The sequence below is a fragment of the Neophocaena asiaeorientalis genome, unplaced genomic scaffold (genome assembly GCF_003031525.2).
Source record: "Neophocaena asiaeorientalis asiaeorientalis breed wild unplaced genomic scaffold, Neophocaena_asiaeorientalis_V1.1 scaffold964, whole genome shotgun sequence".
In the NCBI taxonomy this organism is placed as follows: Eukaryota; Metazoa; Chordata; class Mammalia; order Artiodactyla; family Phocoenidae; genus Neophocaena; species Neophocaena asiaeorientalis.
Window position 1 is genome coordinate 149,513 of NW_020175787.1, and position 25,459 is coordinate 174,971.

Sequence of the window (25,459 nt, forward strand, 5' to 3'; positions counted from 1 at the left end):
CGTGGGAAGGCAGTCCGGTGTGGTAGGGAAAGCCCGAATCTGAAGTTGCAGGGTCTTCCCAGCCCTGGGTCTCATTCTCCCAGCTGGTTAAATGTGCAGGTGGACCCTCTCAGCAATGCCAGGGCTGTAGCTTCCCAGAGCCAACCCCTTGCGGTGGAGCCAGCCACGTGCCGCAGCAGCTCTAGCTGCCCCAACCAGAGGGTCCCTCGGGTGAGCCTTGCTGTATCTGCTCAACTGCCCCATCCGCCGCCCCGGGCTCCCCAGAGAGCAGCCTCTGGCGGACGCTGGCCATGGCACTCTCTAACATGCCAAGGGGAGCTTCTTGCTAAGTCCTGATGCTAATCCCCTCCCCTTCTCTCTTCGGGGCCACATGCCACAGGTCACTGGGCATTTCCCGCCTGAACCAGCCCAGGCCAAGGCCAAAGCCTCCTACCCTGGACTCCTTGGTGACCCAGCCTGGTAAGGCACTTGCTCTGGGTCTGGTCACCACTGCACTGAAAGCCTCCCTCTAACAGTGTGACCTGGGGCAGGTCAGAGTTTACCTCCCTGATCCTCTGTTTCCTCACTCAGAAAACAGGGATGGCAATCACCTTGTCACAAAGACCACGTGAGTGAAACCACGGGCACTGCTTCATAACTGTGGGGAACAGGAATACTGCTACTCCCTGGGCCTCGGTCAGTCCCTCCTGGACCTGTACCCTGACATCTATGAGGCCCTTCCCTCTGGCTGGCCCAGCCTGAGAACCCCAGCACTGCTGTGAGGTGGGGGAGCCAGACTTAACCTCTAACCCTTCCTGGTGGGCCCGTGGCTTGATGACCTTTGACCTTTATCTACTTCTGCAGGTTTGCATCAGGTGAGCTAAGTCCCCAGTCATGGGGTCCCCTACAGCCCCCCTCTCCCCAGGCCCTCTGGCCTGAGGGCACCAGATACCCCATATGGCAATGCCCCTACCTCCTGCAGGATGTATTTGGAAATCTGAGGTCCTACCACCTACCGGAGAAGTTCCTGGTGGCCAGCATAGTGGTGAGGATGGCTCCCTGCAACAGATAAGAGGAGGGGGTTTGGGGGAGAGGAGGCCAGAGGTGAGGGGGGAGAGGAGAGACAGAGAAATGGGAGGGGAGTGGGGAAGGAGAGGCAGGTGCTCCATTCAGACACAAAGCCAAAGCCTTCTGCCCCTTGCCGTCCATTCCTCCATTTCTCTCACCCCACAGCCCAGAGACCATCCCCAACTCCCTGGAGAAGGGTGAGGCAGGGATGAGCTAGGCCTTAGCTGGCACCGCTCTGGGTACACGGCCATCCTAGGAGTAGATATTAATAGATTCCACCGGCCTGGCCAGAGCTGGTGGCTGTGCTCCGGGACACCTGTCGGTGGGGCTCCTAAAGGCCAAGGAAGTTTCCTGACGGGGCAAGGACAGTAGACTCTGCACCCCTTGGTCCCCCCCCTCTCTCCACCCTCTGCCTAGGGCACTCAGCTCCTCACTCCAGTACTAGCTCGCCCCTCTGTGGCTCCTGGGTTCGGAACCCTGGGTTAATGAGGAAAAACCCTCCTCTGTCAATGGAGGGGCTGGGGACCAATGGCCCTCCTGGTCCTAATTGCTGTCTGATTTGAACACTCTCTGGGTCTGACAGTCCATGATTTTAAGACTCCCTGACTGACATTTTGAGACTTCTTCTGTGACAGCTCCCACTGCGGGGTTGGGGGTGAGACGCAATTCTCCTGGCATCATGCTGGCCAGCACCCCGTTGGCCCATGTCCCTGTCCTGAGCCACCATGCCAGGCCTGGGACCAGTTGGTGAGGAGGTTCCGAAGCAGCCAGGGCCTCAGCATCTGTCACTCCGCGTGTGGATGGCTTTTCTGTTCCGACCAGCTGGGGACCCCTTGGTTGCCCTTCCTACCTGCTCAGGGGGTCCCTGGCAAGGTCTAGGCCAGGAGATGTCACGGCCCTGAGAACACACAGACCTGCTGAGAGGCTGGCAGCTTAGGGCCCACCTGGGTCACACTGTGGCTTCCTTGGAGCCACAACCCCTGTCTAGTCCCTCAGCCATTCCTCTCCAGTGCTTGGCAGCTGGGTCTCTCACCCCCACCATGGTCTCCTGCCCAGTCACATGTCACCCCCGGAAACCTCTCCCAGCCACGCCGAAGCACTTGCAGTCCCCCTAAGGGGTCATGCTCACGCCTCCAGACTTCTGCACAGGCTTTTCTCTGCGTCTGGAACATCTGCCCAATCTGTCCCTATACTGTTAATACCTGCTTATCCTTCGGGATCTCAGCTGAAATGACACTTGCCCAGGAAGGCTTCTGGGATCCTTCCCATGGCCTGCTCCATGGCCCTGCTATGCACTCCCACAGCCTCAGGGCATGTGGTCACAGCACTCACCACTGCCCCATAACGTCTCCATCACTCGTCTGTCCTCACCGCTGCTCACTGCCCAGCCCAGGCAGCCGGCGTTCAATAACACTTGTTGACTCAACAAAGGAAAGAACTAGTGAGCGGGTCTCTTGGCCACTGCGGAGACCCAGGCCAAGCTACTCCCACAGCCGGGGGGCATGGAGGGTGAGGACCTGCTGTTACCTTCAGTTTTCTCCTGGCGTTGAACTTCTTCAGGCAGTCCACGGTCTCCTGTCTGTGCATGCAGGAGGCCACGGTGGACCGGTGCTGAAGGGAGTGGGGGAGAGGTCTGTGAGCGGAAGGCAAGCCCTCCCTCCCCCTCCAGAGTATCCTATGGATGTGGCTGCCATCTTGGGGGAATGATTTTTTGTTCTAGGGGATGGTATAAACATCCTGGCGGGGCTTCCCTGGTGGTGCGGTGGTTGAGAGTCTGCCTGCCGATGCAGGGGACGCGGGTTTGTGCCCCGGTCCGGGAGGATCCCATGTGCCGCGGAGCGGCTGGACCCGTGAGCCATGGCCGCTGAGCCTGCGCGTCCGGAGCCTTTGCTCCGCAACGGGAAAGGCCACAGCAGTGAGAGGCCCATGTACCGCAAAAAAAAAAAAAAAAAAAAAATCCTGGCAATGGACATTCAAAGCCAGTAACACCCCCAGTCATTGTGCCAACCCAAAATACCTCCCACTTGCCACTCTCCCCCTGAGAACAACAGTGGGGTCGGTGTCTCTTGGATTAAGCTCCGTCGGCCCCATGCTGGGCCCTCAGGCCCAGAGGCAGGGGCCAGGCCTCCGTAGGGGCCTTATTCCTGAGGTCTGGAGGGGCTCCCAGGAGGGGCCTTGCTGAGGAAGGCTCACCGAGATCCAGGGGTGCTTGAGGGCCTCGGCGGCCGTGATGCGTTTGGATGGGTTGATGGTCAGCATCTTATTGATCAGATCCTTGGCTTCCGGGGTGACGGTGTCCCATTCTGGTGACGGGAACTGGAAGGGGCAGAGGGGCCAGGTTTGCCCAGCCTACCCCAGGCCACCCCTGCGATCCCCCAGCCCCTGACTGGCAGGGGAGCAGGCAGGGGTCCTAGTGTCCTTCTACTCGGGCGTCCACAACCAGGAAATGGCGCAGGGTCCCCTGAACCCAGGACAAATCAGAACAATGGCCGGGGAAAGGAGGCCTCCCTCTGCTCTTCTGAAGCTGTGCCTTATGTGCAAAGCAGCCAGACAGTGGTTAGAGCCCAGACTTCAAAATCAGAAGTTTGGCTTAAAGTCCTGGCTCTGCCTCCTGGGCTGTGTGAGCTTGGGCAAGTCATGTGACCCCGAGAGATGTTGTGAGGATTAAATATGATATAGAACACGTAGCATATAGCTCAATAGACATCAGCCATGCAGAAAAGCAGTACAGCTTGGTTGTTAGAAGCATGGACACTAGAGCCAGACTGCCCGGGTTTAAATCCCAGCTCTACCGTTTCTTAGCTAAGTGGTCTGGGCATTTATTTAACCTCTTTGTGCCTCAGTTTCCCTATCCGTAAAATGGGGGTAACAATAGTACCTGTGTCATGACTGGTGTGAGGATTGACTGTAGTAATATATAGAAAGCATTTAGAAGACTGCTATATGTGTTAGCTATTATTACTATTTGTATATATAATATATAATATGTGTGTATGTGTGTGTACATATATCTATATACGTATGTATGTATGTATGTATCTATCTATCTCTCTATACATAGAGAGAGAACCTGGCTCCTGGGGCCTGCCCGCTGACCTCTCACACCACGTTGGTGCTGCTTCTGCCCTCTGGGGCCCCATGGACTAAATCCCATCCCTTAGATGCCCAAGTCATTAGGCACTGCCAGCTCATGGCCTGGCCCCAGTCAGCCCTCAGGCTCCACCTGCTGTTCACCCCATCCCCACCCCATAGCTAGAGAGTGGCAGGAGGCCTAAATGGGCTGGGAGGGTGGGACAGGGTCATCCTCGGGTCTCTGGCCTCACTGGACCTTGGCTCTCACTGGATGGGGCCCAGGGGATGACAGGGAGGCTGGAGACAGGAGCAACACTCACATCATAGGCGCCAGCTTTGATCTGCTGGTACAGGCGGTGCTGGTCCTCATCCCAGAACGGGGGATACCCAACCAGCAGGATGTACAGGATGACCCCTGAGGAGAGAACCAGTAGACCTTCAGCCTCATGAGGAGTAGTGATGTGGGGGGCGGTGAGGGAGGAGAACGATGGGAAAGGACAGACAGGGCACCAGAGGGTCAGGCAGCCAGGAGGACTAAGGGGCCTTTGGATGGACTCACCACAGGCCCACAGATCCACAGGCTTCCCGTATGGGTCCTTCCGCAGCACTTCTGGGGAGAGGTATCCGGGTGTTCCTGCGAACCCTGCTCCCCAGACACACAGACAGGCAGACATACACAGAGAGGTTGGCAAGTAAGTAACCCGGAACAAGATCCTGCTGGAAGAGGGATGAGGTTGCCCTGGAGATGGGGAAAACGGCCCCTGCCCCCAGAGCCGGCCAAAGGCTGGAAGCCCTGGCCTGGTAAGATACCAACGCCTCTAGACCAAGGTGGACGAGGACAGAGTATACCTGTCACCACACACACACCCCCCCCCCCCCCCCCCGCCCCCAGCACCGAGAGCCTCATGGCAGAGTCATTGATCCATCCCAGGGTCCTGCCTCAGAGTCACAAACTTCTAGCACAACGCTCCTGGCAACCACTACCAAGCAATCGCTGGTGGCTCTAGAGGTGAAATGTCCTTGCCTGTCAGTTCCAGGCTGAGCTGAACCCTCACGCACTCCCCACCCCTTCCAGGAGCTGGTCCTGGGATGGCAGAAGGTCTGTCCCTAACACTGGCTTTGCCCTAAGTCACTTAGGTAGGTCTCTTTTCCTTCTGGGCCTCAGTTTCCTCAGCCATGAATAACGGATTAGGGATTCCTATCCTAAACACCTCCCAGCACTGTTGGGAGGATGCGTTGAAATAATGGACACCCAAAATGTTTTAACGAGTAGTTGTGAGAATAGTTCCTATGTAATGAGTGTGTGTGCTAAGCAGGGCTGAGAACTTTCTATGCCTGATCTCATTTAATCCTCACACCACCCCAAGGAACATATTATTATTAGCCCCATTTTATAGATAAAGAAACAAAGGCTCAGGGAGGTGAAATGACTCACCCAAAATCACATACCTTGTAAGTAGCAGAGTCAGGATTTGAACCCAGAGCTCTGACTCTTAACCACTGATAACATTGCCCACTAAAAAGTGCCCCCGGATAGCTGAAGGGACTCAATTATGCCAAAATCTCAGAGCACACTGGATCATCTGAGCTTAAATCCTGGCTCTACCCCTGTTCATCTCCCTTGACAACTTTGCTTAGTTTCTTAGCCTCTGTTCCTCATCTGTAAAATCAGGATAATAATCTAGCACCCAGGCTGTTAGGGGAACTCATGGAAGCCCCTGGCCAACAGTGCCGGATGTGCGTGTGAAGAAGTCACATACTGTTTTAATGACAGCCATGTTCCTGCATCAGGCCCCCAGGGAGCTAGGGTGGGTGACCCCCGCTGACTCAGAAGCTGCAGGGAGGGGGGCTCTGCTCCCTGAGCCCCAGATGGGGCGATAGCCGCCTCCTCTGCTCGGGCAGAGGCTTCCTAAGCGGCTGACGTGTCAACTCAAGGCTGGCCCCCAATATCCCTGACAACCCCTGCCCCTACTCACCAAACCATGCCTGCTGTTCCCCCTCCACCTCTATGGCCAGGCCAAAGTCCGCCAGCTTCACTGCGGCGCCCTTGAGCTTGGAGGCGAGCAACAGATTCTCCGGCTTCCCGGGACCAGAGAAAAGAGGGAAAGGGGGAGAGGAAAAAGCCAGAGGACAGTGAACAGATTCAGAACCTCACCTCTGGAGCCCTGCGCTTACAGGAGGAGCAGCTGAGCGACCCAGAGGCACACCGCCCACCCCCAACCTTCTGCCATAGGAAGACCCTTCTTCAACCTGCCAACCCCTCCTTCCCCTTCCCTCAGAGTTTGGTTCTGGGGCTGAGGTGGGGGTGGGGCAGCGGGGAAACAGCCATCACCACAATAAGGAAAAAGAAGCAACATTTATCGTGCTTCCACTATGTGCCAGCCCCTGGGCTCAGGGTTTTGCATACATCATTCCATTTATTATCTCACCAACACTTTGGGGTAAGCATTATTATCTCCATTATCCACAGTGGCCTTCTTACATCCCCTGAAACAGTCACGCTTGTTCCCACCTCAGGGCCTTTGCACTTCCTGCTCCCCCTGCCTGATTTGCTCTCCCTCCGTGCGTAACAGGTTTGACTCCTTCTCATCATCCAGCTCTCACCTTCATGTCACCCCCTCCAAGAAGCCCTCCATGACTACTCTATCTAAAGGAGGAGTCCCCAGGTATCTTCTATCTTAGCTCCTTGTTGTTACCTTCATAGATCTCATCACAATTTCTAATGTGTTTTCCCATCTGTCTATGTGCTTGTTCATTATCCGTCACCTCTGTACAATATGAGTTTCTTATGTGTTCTGTCCACCAATGTATCACCAGCACCTAAAACAGTGGGCGGCACATAGCAGGCGCTTAAGTATTTATCACATGTATAAAGATGAGGAAACTGAGGTTCAGAGAGGTTAAGTGACTTGACTGAGATCACACAGCTAGTAACCGATAGAACCAGATCGAGGCATAGTCTGGCTCCAGAGCCGTGCTCTGAACCACTCTAGGCTGAGAGATGTGGGGCCTCCTATGTGCCACCTGGCCTGTGGGGCATGAAGGCTGTCATCTTCTGCTGGGTCTGGAAGACAGGAAATCCCCTCCTCAGGGCAGAGAGGTATTAAAACTGGGAATTTTTCGGTTAGAAAGCCCTAGCTTCTGTTCCCAGTGCTGCCACTTCTATGCTGTGGAACTTAGGCAAATTCTTTCACGTCTCTGAGCTTTAGTCTCCTCTCCAAAAAGTGGGGATGATGCGTACCTCGTGGGGTGGCACATGGATTAACTACGATAGTCCCTGTAAAGCACTTCGCAGTGGGCTACAAATGCTTGATAAGTATCAGTACTCATATTTTTTGTTTGGGGAGGAAGAGCGGGGGCTCCGAGTCCCTGGAGACAGCTAGTTTCTTCTGACCCCCTTCCCTACTGGGACTTCCGAGGAGTCCCACACCTGACCTTTCACTGCCCCAAACTAGGCAGGATGCAAACAAGTATAGCTCCTTCTGCCCCTCGTTGAGGCCTCTTTGGTCCTCTGGGGACAGTGTTCCCAACACGTCCTGGGTCTCAGTAGCTGTCCTGCCCTGATTTGATGAATGCGCCACTAATTAATCTATCCGGAATGGCCTAAATCTGTGCTGCCTCTCCCTGTTCCTCCTCTCGTGCAGGGGCTATGGTTATAATGGGAACAGGCCCTAGGGGAAAGCTGCCCTGCAGTCTGACCAGAGACTCTCTTTGCGTGCACACTTGCCTGCGGGTCTAGACTGAGACACCGGGAGCTCACCTGGGCTCAGGTGCAGAGCCACAGATGGCTCGTGACAGTCAGAGGTGAGCAGGGGTTCTGGTCAGAGCACTGCACCCCAAAGAGGGACCTGGACTGACTGCAGGATGCCCAGAGAGGGTACCCGGGATGAGGAAGGCCTGGAAATCCCATCCTAGGGGGGAATGGAGGAAAACAGCCCGCAGAAGCCTTAGGAGCTACTACAAAGCCACTCACGTGCCTCCAGGGTGCTCTGAGCTGGAGGCCTGACCTCTGTGTGGCCCCAAAGGGTAGACCTGGGGTTCACAGGCGAAGCCCCACAGTGGGAAAGATTGAAGGAGCATTTCCTAGTAGTTCAAGGGGCTACCCCATAAGAAGTGAGTTCATAGTCACTGAAAGTCAAAAAGCAGAGGTTTGATGGACACCTGGCAGAGTCACCTAGAAGGGTTAGGCAACCTGCAGAAGCAGGAGGTGCAGTGAGTGGCGTTTTGGTCCCAGCCCACCGGGAGCATGGGATCTGGGGTCAGAAGCCCAGGGCTCCAGCCCTAAGCTCAGGCACAACTGAACTGCCTGTTCTCGGGCAAATCCCCTGGATTCTTTAGGCCTTAGTTTCCTGCTCTGCAAAATGGGGGTGGTGTTATGCAGCTACCGCACACTGATGCCCTGAAGCCCAGCAGGGGAGCACCGTGAAGCATGTGCTGACCGGGCGAGGCCGTGCAGCTGGTGCCAAGCTTAGACTCCACATCTGCTTAGTCCAGTCCATCCCCTTCGAGTGGGAAGAGGGAGGACGTGGAGGGCCCCAAAGCCTGTTTTCCTACCTCACCACTCCCCTCAGAGGCCCAGAAGCAAGACTGATAACGCGTCTGTGTACCGGGCACTGTGCTGTCTCCTTTGACATCCTCAGCAACCCTGTAACGAGGTTGCTATGGCAACCCCCACCATAAGGAAGCTGAGGCAGTGCAGCTAGAAAGTGGCCCCCCTGGGATTTGGACTCCACCAGAGCCAGCCTTGGTGGCCTAGCTGCCTCTCACCTGGCCTGGCACAAAGCACCTGAGGCTGGGAATCGGGAAACCTGGGTCCCCAGCCCAGGTGCTCCACCTCCCTGAGCCCGGTTTCCTCATCTGAAGAGTGGGGGAGATATTCCCCACCCAGCCCAATTCAGGGAAGCTAACGGGGTTCTGATAGCACCCCTGGCTCTGCAGGTGGAGGGAAGGGCAGGGGATGGAGGAGCAGGCTCCCGGTGAGCCGCACCCTCAGGTGGGTCACTCACCTTCAAGTCCCGGTGTACCACCCCCATCTGGTGGCAGTGCAGCACGGCCTCCAGGATCTGCTGGATACAGTGACTGAAGAGAGAGAGGAAGGGGGCAGGGGGTGAGGGCGGGCCTCCCCTGGGGAGCCAGCAGGAGGGAGTGCCCTGCCCCCAGGCACCATTGCCAGGCTGCACCTGGCACTCACCTGGCATCGGCCTCACTGTAGTACTCCCGGGCCACGATGTCTTCAAACAGCTCCCCGCCGGTGACGCTGCGGGGACAGGCAGAGTCACCACCCACAGAGGCCCCAGGGGCCACGTCTCATGGAAAAGTCTCCAGGAAGCCAAGAGTGGGGCCCAGGGACCTCAGAACCTCAGGCCCAAAGGGAGGGGTCCCAGAAGCCACAGGGGTGCTCCCCACTACAACCCCCTTCCTGACTTCCAGCCCACCCTTCCACTGACCTCTCTCCCATCCACCCTCGGGGAGAGCCAGGCTGAGGTTAGAACTGGGGGTGGGACACTCAGAACACGTCATTATGATTTATTAGGCTCCTGGAAACCCAACGACTGGAGCTTTTTTGTTTTTTAATAGACTAGTTTTGGGGGGAGGGGGTAGCTAAATTTTTGGTGAACGTGGTGAAATTTTTTGTGAACGAATTTTTTGGTTCACATCAAAATTGAGCAGTAGTACAGAGATTTCCTATAGCCCCGCTGCACATCCCCCCACCCTGACACGCACAGACTCCCCCATTGTCTCAAGTATTGTCCTTTACCCGTGGGACCAGGAGCCACTGAGACCTCTCAGCTCATGTTTGCTTTTCATTCAATTGACTGGCTTTAAAAACTTTAAATTTATTCCAAAAGGAAACTTTATATCACCACTAGAAACTGGAAGACCAGCATCACTGGCCACAAATAGAAATGAAACTAAATATATGATGATGGAAGTTAAAAGTGTTTGTTGGTGTGTCAGGAAAACCAGGCCTACCGTGTTTTGGGAAACTCTGTATCAGAAGAGGTAATTCAGCCCAACCTAGGAGGCATGTGGACTCTTCAGGCCAAGAGACCCAGTGAGGTCATCCCTGCCAAGGCTGTCCCCATTCCCACTCTACATCCCAGGATGGGGCCAGACTCACAGGTCAAAGATCAGGTAATGGTGTCCCTCCTCGGAGATGCTGTCGTGGAGCCGGACTGTAGGAGGGGCCAAGGCAGCTGGTTACGCAGGACACAGGGCTCCCCACTCCCAGCCTCCCTCTCACCCCTCAAATAACCAACATTCCAGTTTCTCCGAAAGTCACTGAGTACAAACCAGTTGCCAGGTGCCTTGACAAATACACATGAACAAATACACAGGATCGCTGACATCAGGCATCCCCAAAAGATGCCTGGGCTTAAAGACTAAAGACCAATGCTTTGGTCAAAGTTTGGTCCCCTTCCCACTCCAACCTTCAGTTTCCCTGCTGGGAAGGCCAGTGTCATGGAAAGACCTGTAGCTCAAATCTCTGTCACTATGCTAGCTGTGTGAGTTTGGCCAAATTGCTATCCCTTTCTGAGCCTCTCTTTCCTTGCCTGGACAATGAGAATGAAACTCCTGGACTCGCAGCCTTCTTGTGAGAATTCCATGAGGCACACAATCGATGTTTACTCAGTGCTGGCCCTGTGCTAATGGCCCTGCTCTCTTCCGGGTCTGAGGTGACAGCAGAGCTGGTGGAGGGGGGAATGACATTGGTCCCTCAGTTCTGGCTGCTGAGAAACTGTCATCTCTTCATACCTCATTTACCAAGAACAAAGGCAGAGCTCCCAGGAGCCCAGAGCTTCCAAATTACCCCCTGAGCTTCTGGGAAAAAAAAGGGGGCCCAAGGCCTGGGGCTGACTCTGTGGTGGGGTCCCACACCCTGCCAGCCAAGGACAAGTTCTCCCAGGACAAGTTCATGTCCTTCCCTGCACCACAACTTAAAAGTGGCCGTGGGGGGGGCGTGGGCTCAAAGAATTATGGTACATTGCACAATGGAAAATTACACAGCTGTTAAAATAATGTGGCAGTTATGTATCCACTGGTTTGGAATCGTCTCTAAATTATGCTGTTTGGTGAAAAAGCAAAGAGCAAAGCAGTATGCATAGTCCTTTTCTGAAAGGATGTATTTCAGCTTGTGTACAGCATAAGTCTCTCTGGAAGGATACAGAGATGTGGGCACTGAGGGTGCCTTGAGGAGGGGAATTGGGACAGCTGGGGTTGTGGGTCGTTGTGACTTTTCTCTGTAAGCCCTAGTGCCATCTGAATTCCTGCCATGTACATGTATTTCTGACTCAATACTGAGCCCCCTAAAGAGCTTATGGCCCTCATATTGGCACATAAAGTTTGGAGAAGCAGGCATTAAATACCCCAGAGTGTGTCTACAGAGAGGAGGATCAGAGATGGAGGATGAAGGGGATACAAATTTAAATAAAATGTCTTTTAAAAATCTTAAATGATATATATTTACAAATAATGACTGAAAGATGTTTTTAGTATATGTGCTGCTGAAGCGAGCACCTGAAAGATGTTTTTAAACTATCTTAAAGCAAAACTAAAAAGTAGGTAGCCTGAGAGTACATATAATATAATCCTGCTTTAATCATTTATCAACATTTTATTATAAAAAATTTCAAACAGGGCTTCCCTGGTGGCCCAGTGGTTGAGAGTCCGCCTGCCGATGCAGGGGACGCGGGTTCGTGCCCCGGTCCGGGAGGATCTCACATGCCGCGGAGCGGCTGGGCCCGTGAGCCATGGCCGCTGAGCCTGCACGTCCAGAGCCTGTGCTCCGCAACGGGAGAGGCCACAACAGTGAGAGGCCCACGTACAGGAAAAAAAAAAAAAAAATTTCAAACAGAGTCAAGAGTCAAGTGAATACCCAAGTACCCACCACCTGGGTTCTATCATTAATGTCTTATTATACTTACTTTATTATATTTCTATCTATCCCTTCGTCCTTTAACCTATTTCAATTTGTTAATGCATTTCAAAGCAAAGATAGGCTTGACTTTTGAAATGTATGTGTCTTGAACTGAGCATCCTGTATTTTCTGAGTGCAGAATCTGACAACTGTACATTGGTGCCCTGCCCAGACGCCCTTTAATAAGATGGTGCAGCCATCCTGCAGCTGCAGTGGGTTGGCTTACCACTCACAGTTGCCCTCCTTCTCTGGAGAATAGCGCACTGCTGACAGAGCCACCTTGCCCACATGGTTACCTATAGCCTTCAGCCAATGATGGACTAATGTGGGGAGGCAGAGTCTGTGCAAAGGGCCTTTCCTCAAGGAGGGACAACTCCAGATGTTTACGTTCCAGAGGCCTCCCCACTGCACCCTCCACCTGGGACCAGGTCAGAGTTAGACTTGACCTGAGGCCACGTTTCTGCTCAGTTCCCTCCCCTCCCTCCATCCTGCTTCACCCCATCCCTTACAGGCTTCCCCTGGGAGCACACCCTCAGTAAACCACACGCACCTGAATCCCTGCCTCAGGCTCTGCTTCTAAGAAACCTGACCTGAGGTAATATGTTTAGATGTACTTGAGAAGGTACAGACATCAGACATTACATGGAAGCCTATGTCATCAATGTTAGCTCTAGATGCTGAGGTTATAGGAGATACCTCTAAAATTATTAGTCTTCTCATTCATCTACCATAAACTTGCATTAACAGTGTATCAGGGCAAAGTTTTGAAAAACACCCTTTCCACCAAGAGGATTCTTGGGCAGCAGACTCCTTCCCGTCTACTCTGCTCAGGTGTTTTAACTCCTCTTTCCTGAGTGTGAGAAGCTCTGAGAAGCCAAGTTACATCCAGAACCGTCTCAAAAAGAGCTTTTAGAGCTGGGTCAACAGCCATTTCGGAGGAGCTCCAAGAAGACTGGGGTTCCAGATCTACCCTCTGGCCAGGAGCCTCAGCCCCTTTTAGAGAAGGTCCTCAGGGCTCAGGGAAACGGACAGAATGTGGGGGTGAGGGGCGTATCCAGTGCTGCCTGTAGCTCAGATGGTGCCTTTGTGCTGATTGTAAAAGGCTGGCCCTCTGCTCAGCCAGGTGAGGGGGATATGGGCTGGATTCCAGCCTCCACCTGCGGGATGATACTGGAGTTGGCTTCAATCCCCGAGAGGTGGCTGCATCACGGCTCAGAGCTCAGGAGACAGGACTCCTCATTTCATTTTCACACACAAAACCTCGCCTCCTGTGGATGGAAGCTGTCCTCAGGGAAAACTCAACCCAGAGCCCAAGAGAGGCAAGGATTCAAGGGCCATGGCCTATGTGACAGTCCCATCTCCTGGTGGGGAGACTGACATGTCTGTGCTCATTGATTTATGCTATCACTGCTTGTCAAAGAGCAAACAAATCTGTAACCTAGTTTTCATTTGTGTAGCTGGATTCATGAACTTCTGACACTCCTGTCCTATTTCCAACAGTTACCATTGTTTTCTTTGAAACTGAAGGGTCTATTTGACCCCCTGGCCACTGCCCCGCCCCCCAACAGCACACTCCTGATAGTCACAGAAGGACTGAGAACATGGGCTCTGCAGTCAGACTCTCTGGGTTTGCCTTCCGGCTCCACCTCTTAGAAGTTGTGTAACTTTGGGCAAATTACATAACCTCTCTGAGCCTCCTCTTCTAGCAGCGGTGCTAACACCACTGCACTGGACTGGTGTGGGGAGTTAATGCACTCAACACCGTGCCTGGCACTAGGAAGAACTTAATAAATGAAGACATCATCATCTTCATCACTGACTAACCTCACTTCCCTTGGCCACCCCAAATCACCTGCTAAACTCTCATGTTGTCTCCTGCTCCCTGGGGCGGCCTTTGGGGTTCAGGGGCGGGTCTGCCTCAACAGCAGGTGCTAATGGTACAGAGAATAGAGTATTGTCCTCCCCGAAGCAGGATCTAGGAGGTAAATGCTTTGTGCGTAGCACAGCTGGACCCACCTGTGCTGAGCCAGGGACCTCCCTGACCTAGTCCCCTGTGTGTGGCTGGGCAGTGACCTTGGCTGAACTCACCAAGCAGCCTGAGTAGGACTCAGCCTAGTTTCTCTGGGCACGGACCGACTTCTCAGGTTCTGCATCCACATCTGGACCTCTTTGCACTTCTTTGGGCAGATTCCAATCTACTTTGAACTGAGATGCTTAGAGGCTCAGGAAGCGGTACCCTCCAAGGACACTTCCAGGCCTAACAATAGCTTCAAGTTCCTCTGAGTGTCTTCCTGTTCTGGATCTCAGCTCTGCTCTCCACGTGCCTGTCCATCAGCCACCCCCCTCCCCACCATTTCTATTTTTTTTTTTCCCTTTGGCCGCACCACACGGCTTGCAGGATCTTAGTTCCCTGACCAGGGATTGAACGCAGAACCCCTGCAGTGGAAGCAAGGAGTCCTAACCACTGGACCGCCAGGGCAATCGCCCCCATCCTCATTCCTTCCGCACATCCTCAGAGACTAGCAGAGGCCTTGGCACATGGTGGGGCCTCGGATGCCCTTGACATCAGGTGAACAAATGGAGTAAATGACTCAGTGACGATGATGAAGATGATAGCTGCCATTTCTGAGATTTTACCACCTGCCAGGCTTGTGGTAAGTGCTTTACTTACAATGTCTCACTTAACCCTCACAACAGTTCTAGAAAGTGAGTAGCATGACTATCCTCATTTCACAGAGAAGGGTACTGAGTCTGAGGGCTTCATAGCCTGCCCAAATTCAAACACCATATAAAAGGTAGAGCTGGGGGACTTCCCTGATGGTGCAGTGGTTAAGAATCCGCCTGCCAATGCAGGGGACACGGGTTCGAGCCTTGGTCCGGGAAGATCCCACATGCCGCGGAGCAACTAAGTCCGTGCGCCACAACTACTGAGCCTGTGCTCTAGAGCCCGTGAGCCACAACTACTGAGCCCACGTGCCGCAACTACTGAAGCCCGTGCGCCTAGAGCCCGTGCACTGCAACAAGAGAAGTCACTGCAATAAGAAGCCCATGCACCACAACAAAGAGTAGCCCCCGCTCGCCACAACTAGAGAAAGCCCGCACACAGCAACGAAGACCCAACGCAGCCAAAAATAAATAAGTAAATAAATAAATTTTTAAAAAGGCAGAGCTGGGATTTGAATCCAGGTGTGTCTGACTACAAACACCACTCTCTTAACCACTGTGTTATATATAATGCCCCAAACTGACGACTCAAAATCCTCATGGCTCAAAGGAATGAGAATCATATGAAGATTTAGGCAAGAGGCAAGACTTCAGGTAAGGTTGCTCTGTGGGAGGGTACAGACTGAGAAAAAGTGGAGCAGCTTAATGATAATAAAGCACTTACGGGGGGTTGTTATTGTACTATGCTTTATGTGATCATCATAATCCTACAAGCTATGTATCATTTCCATTTTCCAGATGAGAAAATTGAGCTTCAGAGCAGTTAAACAACATGTCATGGATCACACAGCAATTAAGCAGCAAACCCAGGATTTGAGCTGCAGTCTGTCAGCCCCAGAGCCCATAACTTACTCCTCCCCTTTAGAGCTGGGAATGAGCGGGTGAAGGAGGAGGCAGCGTTGACCTGAGACAGCTGCAATTGTGTAGTGGCGCACGCGTGCGCGCACGCGCCACACACACGCACACACTCCCCACCTCCTTCCTCCAGGACTGATGGCCTTTCTGAGCACCATGGGATTACATAGTCAGCGACCACTCATGACCCCCTCCATTGTACAGTTGGGGAGCTGGAGGCCCAGAGAGGGTAGGAGCTGCGCACGGTCATAAACAGGTCAGGTGCCAGGATCCAACCAGGGCTGCTCCCCGCCAGCCACCTTGCCACCCCTTCTCCGGTTCTAGCCCTGGAACCTCTAGCTGCCGTGTGTACAGTTCTGCTCCTTTTCCCAGGCACTGGGAAAGGGGAGGTGCCTTCCGGGTATAAATAGCAGATGGAGATGCTTCTCTTCATCAGGGAAGTTAACCCTTGGGGCCCTGGACATAGAGAGATGCTTGCCTCCTGAGGGAGAAGGCTTGGTAGCTGTCAGAGCTGGAATGTTCCTTACAGAGCACCTAGACCTTGTTCCTCAAGTGTGGTTGGTGAGCCAGCAGCCGTGGCATCACCCTGCAGTGTGTTAGGAATGCAAAACCTCAGGCCCCATCCAGACCCACTCAACCAGAATCTACCTTTTAACAAGATGCCCAGCTGGTCCAGACAGTCCCCTCCTTGTGAAGATGGGAGAAGTGGCTCAGAGAGGGTAGTGCTCCTACCCAAAGTCACACAGCCGTTCCCTGACAGAACTATATCTAGACTCTGCACTCCCTCCCCTCCATGACTCAGAACGCTGCCAGGCTGGGACGCAGCCCCCAAGTTGTGCAGGGGTGGGGGAGGGGAGATCAGGTAGCCATGTGCTCTTTCAGCGCCATCCTGCCCGCCCTGGGCTCAGCCGCTCCATGCAGCCTGTGTTCAGTCCACCCTGGGCAGGGGCCGCGTTGGGGCTGGCCTCGGAGAGGCCGGCGCTGCAGGTCTATGCAGGTGGGCAGGGCCACGGAGCCAGGCTGACTCAGCGTGGGGGTAGGTTTGGGGAGTGGGCTGCACCGGTCAAGGCCAAGCTTGGCCTATTTTTGTCTCTCTCAGAGCTTGGGGAGTTTTCCTGAAACAGCTTTTCTGAAGGAGGCTGCTGGCAGCGTGGGCTGGGAGGAAGGGCCCCTTCTTCACCTTCCCTCCCCAACCAAGCTGCTCTCCGAGGAGTACGGAAACCAAGACACACCCTTTCCCACCTCTATCGCCTCAGTCCCCGAGAAGAGAGCAGCTACCCGCTCCCCTCAACAAACACCTACCAAGGCAGGCAGGGGAGCTGGGCCAGGCCCCACCTGTACCCCTCACCCATCCCCCACACTCACCAATGTTGGGGTGCTTCAGCAGGCGGCAGATGCGGGCTTCACGCTCCAGCTTCTGGTGGTCTGAAACACAGATGCCCAGGTGAGTCCAGGTGAGGGAGGAGCCTCCACCCATCCCATCTCTCCCTCCTCACAGCCTCCACCTCCCAGGGCAGCACCTGGGCCCCCGGGCAAGCTCGCCTTTTGGGCAGAGCCTCTGGGTCCTCCAGGAAGGCAGTGGGTTGCAGCGAAAGAGAGAGAGGCTGGGTTTGCAGTGACGCAGAAGTCCCTTCCCCTCCCTTGGCTTTCAGGGCTCTCAAACGAGGGGCATCTCTTTCCTGTATCAGAGCCAAGCTCCAGGCAGCCTGGAACATCCCCACTCCCACAACAGGCTCCAGCTGCCCCTCCTCCAGCCCTGCCCCTCACACTACACCCCAGACGGCCTGAACTGCTGAACTTCACCTCTCCAGGCACGCGCTGCTCAGCCCTCCCACTCTGGAGCCTTCGCACACGCGGTTCTCTCAGCTTGGAAAGCTCCCTCTCAGCCTCCCACCTGTTCCTCACCGGCTGTCATTCACCCCTACCCATCCTTCGATGTCGCCCTTTCCTGGCAGCCTGCCCTGACTACCAGCTGGTAGGGGCTCCTCCTCTGTGCTCTCGGGGCCCCTGGACAGCACGTCCCATTCTGTCTCAGGGAGATCGCTGTCCTTGAGGACGAGGACTTGGTCTCTGTTGTGCCTGTGGCATCTACCCAAATGCCTGGCCCATAGTAGGTGCTCAAGAAATAACTGAATGAAAGAACAAACGACTGAATGAACGAAACTTTCTAAGGGAGTGGGAATTCTCTGCAGGAGAAGGGCTGTATTAATTCACAGAAGCCACCTCCCGTGAGAGGAGTTGGGACCGGGGACACAGAGAGCCCCAAAGAATCTGCAGGTAGAACTTGGCCATGGCAGCCTCAGGGCTTACTCAGAGATCTCCCATCTGCTTCTCAGGACTTTTGTCCAAATCCCCTGGATTTCCCTGCCCACCTGGGAGAGAGGCCTTGCTTGGGGTCTGCACCTGTGGTCTCTGATACTGAGGCTGCTGAGAGCAATCACACCCGTGACCCCACTCAGTCCTCCCAACAGCCCTGGGCCATGGGCATCACGGTCCCCACTTTAAGCATTTTGCAATTTCCTTTTTGGTGCTTTTCTCCAATTCGGTATTTAATGCCTTAATTTTAAAAAACAAAACGGTATATAAAAGGAGCCAGTCGCAAATGCAGACTATGTAAGCCCTCGTGACAGTCCTCTGAGGATGGTGCTACCACCGTGCTGGCTTTACAGAGGAGGGAACAGAGGTTCAGAGAGATTAAGTATCTGGCCCAAAGTCACACTGTGGTGAGCAGTGGCCGCACGCTTTGTACTCAGGCAGTCAGGGTCCAGGCGTAAGCTTTAAAACCTTAAGTCAGGGAGTTCCCTGGTGGCCTGGTGGTTAGGATTCCGGGCCTTCACTGCCGTGGCCCAGGTTCAGTCCCTGGTCAGAAAACTGAGATCCCGCAAGCCGTGTGTCACAGCAAAAAACAAAACAAAACAACAACGAAAAACAACCCGGTGCTGTCCCATTTTCCACACCCTGACTCATCACCACCTCCTCCACCTGCCCCCTATTCCCGAATGGGAAAATTGAGGCCCACAGGAGGGAACTCACACAGACACTCAGAAGCGGAGCCAGGACTAGAACCCCTGTCTCTGAATGGCCCCTCCAAAGCAGGTGGGCACCAGGGAGGATGATGAGGATGGAGAAAGTCCCAGCCCTGTCTCCAGGCAGCCAGCTACCCTCTCCCCTTCCCCCTCCATTAGCGGAATCACCAGCCATCCTCCAAGGGCTGCAGAAACCAAGATCAATACTGAAATGTGGCTTTTCCATCAGCAAAGCAATTAAGACCAATCCTCCTTCCATAGAGTGGAAGCTCCACTCCCCAGCTAAAGGCGGCTACAGGCTAGGGGAGGGGAGGCTGGTCCAGGCTTAGGGGTATCCCCCGGTTCCTCTTCCCTCTCTGCATCCTTCCATATCCTCCAGGGCGGGGGGAGGAAAGCTGATTCCCAGGCAAAGGAGAGGGATCCCCATCCAGGGCTGGTCAAGGTCCATCCCTGAGCTGAGGAAGGCTGGACCCTCCTCAACTCCAAACCCTGCCCCCCACCCACCCATCCCCAGCAGAACCAGAAACCAGGCAGCTCAAAGTGGGGCCTATCAGTGGGGGCTGGGGGCCTCCTGACCCAGGCTACACATTCAAGGGAAAAAGGATCTAAATCCAGAATTCTGATGTTTTTCTCCACGCGAGGTCACCCGGGAGCAGCTACACTGACAGGATTGAAAGAAGAAAACGTTCGTCACACAGCTTCAAATGTGTGCCTGGGGACTTCCCTGGTGGCTCAGCGGTTAAGAACCCGCCTGCCAAAGCAGGGGACACGGGTTCGAGCCATGGCCTGGGAAGATCCCACATGCTGTGGAGCAGCTAAGTCCGTGTGCCACAACTACTGAGCCTGTGCTCTGGAGCCCGCGAGCCACAACTACTGAAGCCCACGAGCCTAGAGCCGGTGCTCTGCAGCAAGAGAAGCCACTGCAATGAGAAGCCCACGCACCGCAACGAAGAGGAGCCCCCACTCGCCGCAACTAGAGAAAGCCCATGCACCGCAGCGAAGACCCAATGCAGCCCAAAATAAATAAATAAATACATTTATTTTTTAAAAAAAGAAAATGTGCCTGGTTACCAGACCTCACTGCTGGAAAAGCCAGGAACGAATTCTTTTTATAAATCTTGTGCATGGTAGAATTACATTGCATTGCAAATTTCAGCGCTCAAATCATTAATTTGTTGAATGTAAACATGTACTTTATACAATAACTTTTGTAACTCTGAAATGTTTTCATTTCCTAATATGTAGGGAACCTCAAGAAACGTAGGGACTGAGTTCCTCTTGACCTCTGAGGCCTTGCTCCATTAGGCAGATGGGGAAACCGAGGCCCAGTGCTAAAGGAGCAGTCTCTTTATCAAAATCAAGGTGATCAAGCCTTATTACAACTCAGAGCTCTGAGAAACTACTCCTGAACACTCCCCCCAACCCCCAGCCAATAGTCCTGGGCAGCCACAGACCTCTTATTAAAATATAAATTAGATACTGACTTCAAACTTGCCAACAGCTTCCTAATGTACTTATAATACAATCCAAACTCCTCACCACATCCAGGAAGACTGCTGGGTGCGGGGTCCGACCTCACCTTGGCCTTGAAGCTCCAGCCACACTGGCCTCCTTTGCGGCCTCAGGCACTGCAAGCCCCTTCCCACCTCAGGGCCTTTGCACCTGATGCGCCCTCTGCCTGGAACACTCTTCTCCTGCGTCTTCTCATGGCTGCCTCCTTTTCAGGCAGGTCCCAGCACAATGTCACCTCCTCAGAGAGCTTCCCCGGCTGCCTTTTCTGAATGTCCCTCCAGCCCCATCACTTCCCCATTACCCTGTCTTATTTTCTTTGTAACACTCATTGCTACCTGAAATTACCCAGCCTACTTGTGTGTTTAATGTTCTTTTCAGTCTCCCTCCTGTAGAAAACAGGTGCAATGAGAGCAAGACCTTGTCTGCTGGTCTCTGCCTTGTTCCCAGGGCCTAGAGCCACACAGCAGCTTGTCCAAGTTCCCATAGCCAAGAAGTGGCAGAGCTGGGATTTCGACCCATGTTCATAATTACTGTACTATATTGCCTCCCATTCTCACAATTGATAAAATAATCCATCCAGCTCAGTAGAGGCCCATGACGGTGAGGGGTCTGAGAGAAGCTAGTCTGCAGCCTCCTGCCTGGGTACCAGGAAGACTTGCTCCCAATGCCCATTATGATAAATGCTTTGTGAATCTTCTCCCTCTGTCCCTTGGGGCAGGCCTGGGGGCAAGATATTGGGGTTAAGGGGGCCAGCCCTGCCCAGAGCTCGGCAGGCAGCAGGTGGGTGGAAACTCTGGGGAGAGGTTCCTGGGGCCAGACAGTACCAGCAGGGCAGAGCGCGGCAAAGCAGAGCCCCGGGAAGTGCAGTCAGGCAGCCTGAGGGCTCTGCCTGCAGAGGGGGTGGGCTCTAGCAGGCAGGTGGGCAGCGGGATTCTGGCTAGAGGCACAGGAACCAGGGCAGAAAATAGACCTCTGAGTCTCGGAACAGAAAATGTCCCCTCCCCCCACAGGACTTCAACGAGCCTCCAGATCCTAGGAGGTTGGAGAAATAATCCCGAGGGCCAGGAGTGCCAGGCAGGGGTGGGCAAGGAGATGAGAGAGACCGGAAAGACGTGTCTTACTACCTCTTCGAAGGCTACCTTGCATGGACCTGAAGCTCAGGGGCAGCCTGAATGATCTCACCCCGTGCTTCCCACCCTGTGTCCTGGGACTGATGGCCGGGGAGCCGAGGAAGTGACCCCTCAGTGCCCAGGTGGACAGTGGGGCTAACGGAGGTCGCTGTATGAGGGCCAGTCACCTCCGGCGGCACCAGCCGCATCCTCTCGCCCAGCGTGCCCTAAAATGTTGATGAATTCTGTGTGTGCCTGCCTGGCGAGGCTATAGCTAGGAAGCTTCCAGAGCCCCTGGCAGGGAGCTGGCACTGAGCGTGTACTGGCTGTTGTCACTGCTGACAGGACTTTTTAAATGCAAGAGCTTGGGCCTCACCTCCTGAATCCCACACCCTCAGGGGTGGAACTGGGGCAGCTGTATTTTTCAAAAGGCCCCCAGGGGGATTTGGCAGGGACTGGGACAGGAAAATATTTTTACCTTCATTTCATGTCTTTATGGCTTCCTCGAATTGTTTATACTATGAGCATTTTATATAAAAGAGTAGTTTAAAAATAGACACAAAAATTCTCTCTGGGGTTTGGGAAACGTTTGATAGAAGAGGCTGACCCCATGGAGAAGGGGAAGACACAGCTCCCTGGGGAGTGAACCGACACCCCACGGGGGCATGCTCCCCCTCTGGGAACTGCCAAAGTCACGGGGGTGGGGGGGGTGGGGGGAGTGCCAGCAGGAGAAGCTTGGAATGTGTTGCCAAATATTCAGCATCAAACCACTCCCCACCTCAGGCACTGTGAGTGGCAAACAAAGAAACCTGCTAAAAGAAGCTCTGCCCCTCATCTCCTGCTGGGGAGAAAAGCGTTGGCAGTTGGCAGACTTCTTTGGGAAGGTTCTCTCAGAAGCTCCCCACTCCCACACTTCACATTCACCTAGGCCTGAGCGCCTTCCTCCCAGCAGCTCAAAGGCCCCTCAAATCCAGAGAGGGGGCAGTTACTGCACAGCCCAGAGTCCACACTGTCCCTGGAACGCTTAGTCACCTTCCAGAAAATAGGCAATGCTCCCTCCATTCCCCCCATATGCATCTGTCTCCTTCTGTCGTGTGCTTGTGTGCTTGTGGCTCTGAGAATGTGGTGAACTGGCCCAAGATTCCCCAGAATCCAGGGAGGACCTTGGTTTCTTTCTTTCTTTTTTTTTTTTTTGAGATGTTTTTGATGTGGACCATTTTTAAAGTCTGTATTGAATTTGTTACAATATTGCTTCTGTTTTATATTTTGGTGTTTTGGCCACAAGGCATGTGGGATCTTAGCTCCCCTACCAGGGATTGAACCTGCACCCCCTGCATTGGAAGGCAGGAGTGCCTTAACCACTGGACCACCAGCGAAGTCCCAAGACCTTGGTTTCTGACCCTCCCTCATTTTGGGGGCAACCCAACCAATCACCCCAAGCCGTGGTTCTAGTCCCGCCCCCTCTGTATCTCAGGAATTGGAACATCTCCCTTGATCAATAGTGATGTAAAGCACAGAGAGGGCACCAGACAGCCACTAGTCACACAGCAACGGCAAGGCAAGTCCCAGCAACTGGGTGAGGCAGCGCTCCTACTGGCCTTCCTGCCAGCCCTGGCTCCCTGCCCCCAGCTCTGGCCCTTGACCTTCCACAGGTCTCGCCCTTCCATGCCAGCGTTCATGTGGACTGTGTGGCATGGCGGGCCCTGGTCTTCAGAGCACCACCCCCACCCCCAGCCCAGCCTCTTGTCCCTGAAGGACACTGGTCTGCCTATGGGGGGGGGGGGGTTCAGTAACTAGGAGAAAGCACTGGGCTCCCAGCAACCTGAGCCAGAGAGATGAAAGGAAGCAGCACACAGTCCAACATGGAACATGCTGGGAGGCCTGCGGGGGACAATGTGCATCCTGTGCCAGCCTCTGTGAAATCACACCTGCTGGGCCCTGGCCCAGACACAGCTGCCACGATGCCAGGCAAACACGTGGACACTTCACCAATCCCTCACACGATGTCTTCCACGCTGCACAAGCCATGGGCTGCACAGACCGCACCTGTACCCGCCTCACCCAACAGAACGTCCTCCACCCACTGGGGGTCCCCAAGGCAGCAAAGACCCACCATTCAGAGTGGAGATCTTTTTTTTTTTTCTTTTTTTTCCGGTACGTGGGCCTCTCACCGTTGTGGCCTCTCCCGCTGCAGAGCACAGGCTCCAGACGCGCAGGCTCAGCGGCCATGGCTCACGGGCCCAGCCGCTCCGCGGCACGTGGGATCCTCACGGACCGGAGCACGAACCCGTGTTCCCTGCATCGGCAGGCGGACCCTCAACCACTGCGCCACCAGGGAAGCCCTAGCGCGGAGATCTTTGAAGATAATCCTCCCCAACGCGCTGACTATGGTCACCACCATTACCGCCCTAACCACATGCTAAGGGCAAGAAGCAAAGCTTCTGTTCAGGCGTTGCAAGTTTTAACGTCCATACAAATCACCAGTGTCTTGTTAAAATGCGGTTCTGAGGCTTCCCTGGTGGCGCAGTGGTTGGGAGTCCACCTGCCGATGCGGGGGACATGGGTTCGTGTCCCGGTCCGGGAGGATCCCACATGCCGCGGAGCGGCTGTGCCCGTGAGCCATGGCCGCTGGGCCTGCACGTCCGGAGCCTGTGCTCCGCAGCGGAGTGGGGGCCACGCCGGTGAGAGGCCCGCATACCGCAAAAAAACAAACAAAAAACAAAACAAAACAAAACAAAAATGCGGTTCTGATTCCTTATATCTGGAATCATGAATTTGCATTCCTAACAGTCTCCTGGTGATGCTGATGTTACTGGTTTAGGACCACTTCCTAATTAGAATTACCTGGGGATCATTTCCAAAACCCAAGTCGCAGCCCAGACTAATTAAATCGCAACCTGCGGGATCCAGGCATCAGGAGTGTTTGAAGCTCTCCAGGGGATTCCAGGCTTGGAAGCCACTGTCCAAGGGAGTATATAGGGACCAGACGGTGGACTGGTTTGGTTGAAGCCGAGTGCACTTGGAGTTCACAGGACACTGGTTGAGCCCCCAGACGCGTCGGGCGCCGTCCTGGGTGCTGGGCGTATATAGGGAATGAGACCCACTCCCACCTTCTTGGTGCTTATGGTCATGAGGGAACATAGATATTAAACAAGGCACCAAGCCAGTCAATGGGATAGCTCCAGGTTGATAGAAAGCCACAAAGAGAGGAAACAGTAATGAGAGATATAAAATGGGGAAGTCCCCCTCAGGTCTGGGGGTCAGGGAAGTCTCTCAAAGGATGTGACATTGAACTGAGACCTGAAGGTTGAGAAAGACCTATCCTTGTAAGGAGCCAGGTAAGAACATCCAGGTAGAGAGAAAGGTAGGTACAGAGGTCTGGCGGTGAGAATGGAGGCAAGCGGCAGAAAAGCAGGGAAAGGAAGGCCTACCTAGCACCTTAGTCTTTACCTGCACGGGTGGATGAGGGGCAGAGAACCTGGCTTGTGGGAGAGGCTGTGGCCTCCAGCCCAGACCCTCTAAGGAAGGAATATGGAGGTGTCTATTCTCATCATACCCACAGGAAGAAGAGCCCCCACCTCTGACAGCAGCAACATCCAGGCGGACAGACCCAGATCCTGGTTCTAACCCAAGGGGTAGAGGGAGGGCTGAAGGGAGGAGAGCCCCGGAGGGCAGGCCAGGCACGGATCCACCGCCTACCTCTGGCCGAGAGCTTCTTAGTGTTGATGATCTTGGCAGCATATTCCTGGCCAGCCAGCACCTTCACACACCTGCGCACCACTGAGAAGGCTCCCCTAGGACAGAGAAGGCAAAGAGGGTGAGGGAGGGCCCAAGGGCTGCGTTCCCAAGAGACACCACAGTTCGTGCAGCTGCACCGAGCTGGGAGGGAGCCCTCGCTCAGTGCTGCTTGGGCTCGTAGGGGCTGCTGGGGCCCGATTCAGGGACGGAGCAGGCCCGGAGACCCAGGTGTACCACTGGTAGTAAATCTTTAGGAGCTTGGCCTCATGAGACATGAGACTTGTAGAGTCCTAATAAGTTAGGTTCACCGAATTCTAAAACATTAGAATCATGCAGTGTTAGAATCACAGAATCTAGGTCCCTGGAAATTTTCAGTTTTTTATTCTTTGAGTAGGTAACACATTGACATGGTTCAAAGTTCAAAAGGTACAAAAGTGTAGATAGTTAAAAGAGTCCTC

General features: G+C 54.2%; 1 protein-coding gene across 2 annotated transcripts in view; it reads right to left on the bottom strand.

Moving 5' to 3' along the window:
* The window catches only part of CAMK2A (calcium/calmodulin dependent protein kinase II alpha), a 63,856-nt gene that overhangs the window by 22,494 nt on the left and 15,903 nt on the right, over positions 1 to 25,459 (bottom strand). For both annotated transcript variants that reach the window (XR_003001409.1, XM_024732251.1), the window contains exons 2-12: positions 24,963 to 25,057; positions 16,982 to 17,041; positions 10,241 to 10,295; positions 9,311 to 9,376; positions 9,126 to 9,198; positions 6,096 to 6,198; positions 4,679 to 4,762; positions 4,440 to 4,534; positions 3,241 to 3,363; positions 2,575 to 2,658; positions 996 to 1,038 (exon numbers count right to left, since the gene is read on the bottom strand). Coding sequence is in view for 1 of the 2 variants with exons in the window: in XM_024732251.1 (XP_024588019.1) it covers positions 996 to 1,038; positions 2,575 to 2,658; positions 3,241 to 3,363; positions 4,440 to 4,534; positions 4,679 to 4,762; positions 6,096 to 6,198; positions 9,126 to 9,198; positions 9,311 to 9,376; positions 10,241 to 10,295; positions 16,982 to 17,041; positions 24,963 to 25,057 (881 nt within the window). In the remaining variant the exon portion in view is untranslated. The remainder of the gene's footprint in view (positions 1 to 995; positions 1,039 to 2,574; positions 2,659 to 3,240; positions 3,364 to 4,439; positions 4,535 to 4,678; positions 4,763 to 6,095; positions 6,199 to 9,125; positions 9,199 to 9,310; positions 9,377 to 10,240; positions 10,296 to 16,981; positions 17,042 to 24,962; positions 25,058 to 25,459) is intronic.